Source organism: Buteo buteo, chromosome 8 (genome assembly GCF_964188355.1).
Source record: "Buteo buteo chromosome 8, bButBut1.hap1.1, whole genome shotgun sequence".
Classification (NCBI taxonomy): Eukaryota; Metazoa; Chordata; class Aves; order Accipitriformes; family Accipitridae; genus Buteo; species Buteo buteo.
In genome coordinates, this window is record NC_134178.1 from 17348583 (window position 1) to 17357277 (window position 8695).

At 50.2% G+C, this 8695-nt stretch overlaps 1 protein-coding gene across 1 annotated transcript in view; it reads right to left on the reverse strand.

Moving 5' to 3' along the window:
• HUNK (hormonally up-regulated Neu-associated kinase) overlaps positions 1–7412 on the reverse strand; it is a 59065-nt gene extending 51653 nt beyond the window's left edge. Inside the window, exon 1 of the mRNA XM_075034801.1 lies at positions 6865–7412. Within this exon, the coding sequence (XP_074890902.1) occupies positions 6865–7131 (267 nt within the window). The 5' untranslated portion in view covers positions 7132–7412. The remainder of the gene's footprint in view (positions 1–6864) is intronic.
• Positions 7413–8695: the final 1283 nt, after the last annotated feature.

The window sequence follows — 8695 nt, forward strand, 5'->3', positions numbered from 1 at the left end:
CAAGGATCCAGATGTGAGCATCGCATAAGAACTACACCTGGTGTCAATTCAACCTAAACATTCAGCTTCCCTCAATCCTGCATATGCCACTAAAAGTATAACAGTCTATACGAAAAGCAGCACATTGCTGACATGCACTGTTAGTGACGTCCTTAAAACTGCTGAATGTAAACTTGAAAGCAGATTATCTCAAGAGGATAAGCACCTGCCACATATGCATGAATTCAGCTCATTGCAGAACAAGTTGCAAGCTACAGCTGAAAAATATTAAAGCAACCTTCCTGGAAGACAGACTGCATTAATGAACAGGCTATTAAAAGCCTATTCCCACTTACGCCAAGTATGCAACATAGAAAAGGGTTAGAGGGAACAGCATGGCTTTATAACAAGTGCCTGACGCAACTGGTTGTTCTCCAGGTGAACAAACTGTTAGCAGGTAATCATATAGCAAACTGAGCAGGTAGGTGCACATCAGCAGTTTCTGATTAAGGCATTTATTCTGCCTTATGCTCAAATTCTTGCATGCTTCATAACACGTATCGGGGAATGCTATGCTGACACAGCAACTTATCTTCTGGTCCTACTTCCAGCCAAGTTCTCACTGATGCCACTGCAACCATGACACTGTCCTTCAAATAATTTTCTGAAGTATCATCTGTTAACAAAACCATATGTTTAGTAGCTTCAATACAAATTATGCATCTGCACACATACACACAAGCCTCTGTAGAAAGAATAGTGTCAATGCTGTGGAAAAAAACACTTAAAAGCAAGGAAATGTAAAAAATCAGGCTGCAGAAACACCCTCATTTCATTCCCTTGGTGCATATAATTAAGAACAGCATATCATCCAGGTACAACAGGTGGCAGCTGTTAATAAAAGTGAACAGCATCCTAGGAGGAAGCCACTGTGCAGATATGCAGTAAGCACTTTTGAAAACAACCTTTTTTTGGATAGAGAAAAAATTTAAAAATATGTAGAGAAACAGGTAAGAAGAGAACTACTAATTAAATACTCACAGTGAGAGAACAAACACATCTAGGAAACTGATATACAAGTATCACTGTAGGACGAACATAAAATAACAGATGAAGTTTCAAATTAAGATCCTGTGGCTTTACCCTCCGAGCCACTGAAATCAATGAAAACATTCCAAGTTTCACAGTTTTACCTACAACCTCATGATATTTGGGGGACAAAAAAGGAAAGGATTGTACTGAAAGACCAGTGACCACCTTAAAACCTCAACTTTTGTTTGCAATGAAGTAACTTCCTGGCCTATTTAGTTGGCAAGATGGTTTTGCAAGTGAAAGTGACCCACACAGACACAGTCATGACCCTCAAACCTCAGAAATTAGACAAAGGTAAAGATCCGAGAACTATATATGAGCATATACCAAATTTCCCAGGTTTTAAAAGCCAGTACTACTACTTGAACGACCCTGGATCTTGAGATGTGGACAAGATTGACAATGGCAAGTCCTGGCACAGAAGCCCTCAATAGGAAGCCTCCATCAGTGTTGGTTTCCCCAATGAAAGCAGAGATGTCACAGGGGGAGACACGCTTACCAAGGGCATTAACGGGGCAAGAGCTCACTTGCCAACACACCCAAAGGCCTTTGGCCACCAAGTCTCCATTCCCTGGAGTCTATGGTGGAAGACACAGGGGAAAGGTGAATTATTTCCTCAAGGCAAAATTAACACTGTGACATGTGAAAGTGTATATGGCATCATAGCACCTGCTGTTGTCTACTGGAACCACTTTTGTCCATATTTACCTGCATCCATCTGCCTATATTCTCTTAAACAGACAGAAATTGTGTGAAATGAGGCACTCCAGCCTTTGCTTCAGGTAAGAGGTCCTGATGGGCTCAGATGAGAGCTGCCTCCTCCGTCCTACCCAAGAAGAGGACAGAGGGGTCTGCAGTAGGAGGGGGCTTGCAATGGGAGAGGTGGGGCGCAGGGCCAGGGACTGATGCCACCGCAATATGGACTTCTCTATACTCTCACGTAAACGCTGCTTAAACTCACAGCCGGTGCCTAGTCACAGGAAGCATTTTAGGAGACGGCTGCCTCAGCTGGTGTAGAGCAGTCACACAACTTGCACGACCTGCATCTCACACAGACTCCGTGGCAGGCAGCCCCAGCCCCAAGTCGCTCCACACCTACCGAAAAGGCTGGGAGCTGCACCGTTCCCCCTGTGCTCATCGAAAAGCGCTTCAGAAGGCGAAGGCAGGGCATGAAGTTCGCACAGAAACACGCCTGCTACGCCAGTGTATAATTTTGCATAATACACGCAGTGCAATGTGCCCCTAGCAGGCGACAGCTGTGCAGGTGCCCTTTGGAAACACTTCATTCCTCCGAGGAGGGCCTGCCAGAGCAAAAGATGCATTTCCAGCTCTCTGCAGGGAGGCTGCTCTGCCCACCTACCCACCCCAGCACCTCCAGGGTGCCCAAATACATCTCTTATTTTTTTTACCTCTTTAATACAGAAATACATCCTGAACATGAACTCTTCTGTGAAAAGGCCACTTTTAATATTAATTGCTTTGCTTCCATAGAAGAAACTGGTAAATTATATTTTTAGCCACTGCTTCCCACTGTTGCAGAAAGCCACTCGACTAACTGCAACTAAAAATGTACCTTTTTCGAGCTTAACAATAGCGCTGAAGGAAACGATAAACAAATCTTTTGGTGGATGAGAAATCAAATGATTCAATTTGCCTCAATGACTTTTTTGTAGTGCTAAAGGTTATACCTAAAAGTAGGTAAATGTAATCCCAGTTCAAGTTTGTTTATAAGAACTTTGGCTCAATATATTGTCAATACATTGTCACGCCGCAACGCCATATGGAGTTATTCGGACATTTCATCAGGGTCTACAGCAGATAACACAGTCTATTAGGTCTATTAACAGAGCCTCATATCACCCTCACCGCAGTGATGGCAACGTAATCTCAGCTGTCTAAAAATGCAAAAAATCATTATCTTGTAATATCTGCCTTTGCCCAATTCCCGTTGCCCAGCAATTGACCCTTCAGAGCCCCAAGCAGAAGGCTTGAAACAATCCAAGAGTATATTGTGCACAGGCTCACAAAGTTAGCTGAATACAGCTAACTCAGCAGGTTTTCAGAGCCACAATTTAAAGCTAAATTGGCTTGCTCTTCATAGAGGAACTATGTTTCCTTAGGATTAGCAATAAAGACTGCCTGAGCTGATCTGACAAATCAGCCTTTTACCCAAAAATGTCAGATTATAGGCTGTGATAATTTTATTCAACAGCAATGGAAAGAATAATCTGTTCGACATTCTCCTGCGCTCAGCTAAAATACACTTAATTGCATCAGGCACTACCAAACATTTTTCAAGCCCAGAAAATAATAACATGCCTGACACTATGGCAACATAAACCGCAAGAAGTACCATAAAAGATTTGATTTAAAGTCCAATGCTAAAGACGTTCACAGGGAAGGTTTAAAAATCTCACCTTAGCTCACCCTCTCATGCTTGGGCGTTAGTAGGGGCTGCTGATTCCTGTCCCACACAGGTCACTCTAAAGGCATTGTCTATCAAGCTGTCCTCGAAGCAGCTGGTAAAGCAACTAGAGTTTGGCCCACAATATATAACATCTCATGCTCTCTTGAAGACCTCTTTAGCTTCTAGCAATTTCAGGGTGAGGTAATGGCAGATTTTTGGCATCCATTCTGTATTGCCTTGATTCTGTACAATGCATTGTGTCAGTGCGATGGATCTGAGCCTAGCTGGGGACTCGTTAATCCACAGATTTCATTTCTAAACACACAATTTTCTGAAACAATAATGCGCATTAACTCCTCTGGAGTTGCTGAAGTCTGGTGCAAATCAAAACCTGTTTGGTCCCCCCTTACTGAAGTTAGATGTTTCAGTGACCATAAGGGCCCGGGCTCTGCCAAAACAGCTACCAGACATTAGTAGCAAGACTTCTACTTTACACTATCATGGCAATTTTATTGAAATTTAGGCAATGCCCTTGCTCAACCACAGCTTTACGAGACAAAAATCAGATGTATTTTGAAAGCAAAAAAAAAATAAAATTGACATGCAGGCACTAATCCTGGAATAATAGGCTCATAAAACATCAGCTTAGAAAAATGCAGCAATTACACTGATCCAGTGAGCTGTCCACGGGAGACAGCTTTGTTTCCACATTTTGTTTTGCTGAACTCCACTTGTGAGCGTATTAAGTGTACACTGCTGCAGATTAACTTTTCTTCTGCAAGCAAGCGGACTGGAAGACTATACATGTCCAATTCCTGGCTCACGCCACGGACGGAGTGACAGCATCAGGCCCTTACGGGGAGCTATCTTCTCTTCCAGCCTCTGGAGAGGCACGGTGTTGCTCTTGCGGGGATTTTCCCCCCAAGACAAGGCAAGTTTAGGGACGGAGGTGGCTAGGGAGGGACGACAGGAGGTAACTGCCACGTGCGGCTACTGATGCCATGTCTCAGACAGCTCCATTAACTCCAGCCTGACTTTGGCTGTCTGATGTCTGGAGAAGGAGGTCTGTGAGGTCTGAGCATCGGTGTCACCCAGGCCCAGATGTGGCACTGTCATACCTAACTCTCCAGCACCTGGTCTGCTGTTCACTGAGATTTCTCAGAAGGCACAAATATAGCTTAATCAATGGATCTGGCCCTTCATGTATCAGAATGCTTTTGCGGAAGTACTTCGCCATGGGGATAAACCATTTCTTACGTAAAATGTCCTCTTCCCACAGAACCTCCTCCCATGACCTGCTGCCGCTGGTCCCTACTCTCACATGGCCTCACGCTTTCGCTCCCGATCCCATTCCCACCCTTGCCAGCCTCAGCCTCCTCTCCGACACAGCCTTGCACTCCAAAAGAAAGGAGTTTGGGTAAGCAGATGTTTTTCTTCTCCTCCTCATATCACAGGCAGAGCTCAGTCACCCATGGTGGGCTCCATGTAGGCAGAGCTGCCAGCAGCTGTGAGGCAGAGCCAGTTTGGGCATGTTTCAGCTGCCTTTGGCTGGAGGCCACGCGAAAGCTTGGCAGAGGAATATGCCCAGAAGAGCTGAGTGTCCATCAGCTCTCTACTCGGGGTGAAATTCTCCCACAGGGTCACACGTGGGACAGAAAGCATTCACCCCTCGGGTTAGAGGGAGGAACCTCACTGAGATAGGACCTCACCTGAAGCAAATAATTAATTACTCTTATCTCCTATCCATTAACTCAAACAGCTTATCCATAAATACCTGGAATTAAATAGGTGGATTTTCTGGGAAGATGGACCTTTGATTAGTCAATCTGAAACTATGCAACTGATCTTTCACCAGCTGAAGTTGAAAGCAAGAGCTTCCTTTGATCCCATGGTACAAGATCAGGTCAGACAGAGCTCAGAGATCATCATGCCTGGCCACAAAGGCAGACACGGCAGCTCAGCAGGAAGGAAGTGCGATTCTCCTAGAGTTTCTGCTTGTCACTTTGTCACAGTGCAAGTTATTCAAAACATGGAGGGGGGGGCGGGGGGGAAGCAGCAGGCCTGGGAGCTGAGACAGAGGGGCGTGTGGTGTATCTTTTTATTTTTTCCCCTCTTAACAGACTGAGATAAATGTAGCAATCCAAAAAGGTGGAGGTGGGAAGGACGTGTGTGTGCATGTGCCTTTTTATCAACTGGAGGATCATTGGATGTATCTGTTACCAAGGAGAAGCACATGCTTGGTAACAGAAGAGAGCAAAATTTTATTTTTTTTCGCATTCCTATATGATAACAATCACTAACCTTATCATTTTTCTCATGATGAAATTCAGAGCCCTATATTAAATTTCACTCCGTGACAAATTTACTGGAATGAAAAAAAAAGAAAAAAAATTATATCTGAGAGTGCAGGAATGCAAGCTACCAAGATGCAATCTTAACAGCAGCACACTTACAGTGCTGCTGGAGCTGGAGGAAATTACACTCTGCTTAGCCCCACTGGTCCAAGGAGCTCTCAGTAACAATAAAGCATCCTGCTTTGGGTAGCCCTCTATTAAGCATCTGATAAAACAGAGGCAGAAGTCAGATAGCTCCAACAATTCTTTATCGGGGGGCCCTAGCAGGCTTCTCCTTGCTCTGTTTACCGCCCAGCCAAGCCCCTACTAGTCTTTTTAAGGCTGTGACATATCCTGATTGATGGCTAAAAGCCTCCACTGAAGGGTTCTGGATAATAAACAAAAAGCAGAGACCCACCACGGACTTTTCTTCCCAGCACCCTAGGAAAAAAACCCCAAAACATCCAGGGTGCAGCTCGCATCTTTTGCCATGCCGCGATATCAACAACTTCTAATCGCTGAACTGTACCCCCTCCTGCAGGCACACGCAGCATCTCCCATCGCTCCGATAAGCAAGAAGTACCTGTATGTACCTACACGTGAAATGTCACGACTAGACGGCACACAGTGGTGACTGGTCATCCGCAATACAAGTCTCACCATTAAAAACACATTTCTGACCAAAAAATAAGCAAACAAATAGAAGAAAAAAAAAAAAAAAAGACAGGTCGAGGCGACCGAAGTATTCCAAGAGGAAAGCAACATTACAGCCACGGAAATCTGAGTACGCGAGGGAGAAGCGCCGTTTCCACGCCCGCAGCGTGCGGCAGCGCCGCGGGGAAGTTGGGAGGGAGCCCCGCGCCCCCCCGGCTCGGCGCCCCCCGCGGGGTGTGTGTGTGTGTGTCTGTGTGTGTGTCTGTGTGTCTCCCCCGGGGGCTCATCCTCCCGGCCGGCAGAGACCCAGCACACTCATCTCACACACCGCCGACCTCCCCAGCCGCCCCCCGCCCCCCCCCCGAGGGGCGCACGGCGGCCCCGGCCCGGTGGCGGTACCTTCTCTCCGGTGAGCACATGCAGCCCCTCCCGGACCTTGGCGAAGGACCCCTCTCCCAGCTTCCTGCCGATCAGGTAGTTGCCGACCCGCTTGGTGTGCTGGAAGTCGCGGAGCCGCTCCCGCGGCGCCGCCGCCGCCGCGCTCAGCCAGGCGGCCAGGAAACTGCCCTCCGCGCCCGCCGCCGCCTTCCGCGCCTCCCCGCCGCCGCCGCCGCCCGCCACCGCCGGCGGCTCGCTCAGGAGCCCGTCGCCCGCCGCCGCCGGCATGCCCGGCCCTGCAACTGCCGCTGCCGCTGCCCCTGCCGCTGCCGCGCCGCCTGCCCCCGGCCCGCGGGGCGGTCACCGGGCGGGCAGGAAAGTTGCTCGGGGGAGAGCGCCGCCGGCCAGGCTGGGGCGGAGGGGCCGGGGGGCGGAGCGGGGCCGGCGGGGGGCCGGGGCTGGGGCGAGCCGGCGGCGCGGTGCCCCGGGCTGCCGCCCCTCATTGGATCCGGCGCCTCCCCTCCTCCTCTTCCTCCTCCTCCCGCCCGCCGCTGCTCTCTCTGCCCCGCGCCGGCAGCGGCTGCGGGCGTGAGGCTGCCGCGCCGAGCGGGGAGGAGGGAACCGGGGGAGGGAGGGACCGGCGGAGGGAGGGGGAAAGGGCTCATTCAGTTTGAATTTGCGGTAATTTAATCCGCTCGCACGCGGCGGGAGCAGATGCGATCCCAACCCGGCAGCCTGGGTGTTTTCAAATCCGGCTGGCCCCTCCTCCCCTGCCCTCGGCACCCCAAACCGGGGGTGGCAGCGCACCCCTCTCCGGGCTTGCAGCAGGGGACCCGGCTGCCGGGCAGCGCCGTGACTCTGTCTGCCTGTGGCTCTGCTTTATCGCTGCCCGAGAGCATCTTTTGTGCCGCTTTTCCCCACCTTCCTTCCCGAGCGCGCCTGAGCCCTCCTCACTCCCGTGGCGGGGAAACGCGCTACCGCGACGCGATCGCTGCCGCTCCGGCGGGCTCCGGTCCCGCTCCCCGCCTCGTTCACCACCCGCTTCTCCATCTTACGCCTCCCTCCCGGCCCTCTGCGCTCCTCTGCCTGCGGCGCCCGCCTCCTCCTCCTCCCTCCTCCTCCTCCTCCTCTTTTGCAGCGCGGGGGTCCCGGCCGAGCACCCCCCCCTCTCCCCGCAGCCTGCATTCCCCAAACGCTCTCTGGGGCTTGGTGGAGCGGGAGAAAGGAGGCGACCCGGGCGGCCATCTGCCGCAGGCTGCTGCGTCCAGGGGACTGTCATTTCCCTACCCATCTTCCCCACCTCGCGGAGAGGGAGAAGAAACGGGTTTATTGCCATTTTCACTGCCCAGCCCCCCGCTCCACCTAGCTGGAGGCTGCACTGGCAAACAGGAGGGAGAGGGAGAGCGGGGACGGGGGATGAGACAGAGCTGGCAGAGCTACCCTGCTTTGAGTTTCTGATGGTCAGTGATGCTAGCAACCTTCAGTTCGTGCTGTGGACGATCTAATAAAACAGTTAATTCATCAAAATGCTTCACGGCATGGAGGATTTTTAACTTAAGACCTGTCTTTAGCATGGTATCGGCAAAGAAGTCATCAAGGACCCCTGTTTACACTTAGGCTTAATCTACGTTTTCAAGTTTTGCCCACGTGGTTGTGTTAGTTAATGCTTTGAAAAAAAGAAATCACGCGCACCCTAACAGATGCGAGCTATGTCAGCAAAACCTCCTGTAAAGATGCAGCTGTACCTGATAAAAACCAGTTTCGAGCTTTGCTGCAATCACACTCCCGCCCCATGTGAAGCTGTTTTTCCCACCAGAGGGCTGGTGAGCACAGCTCTCCCCGTGCACACGCT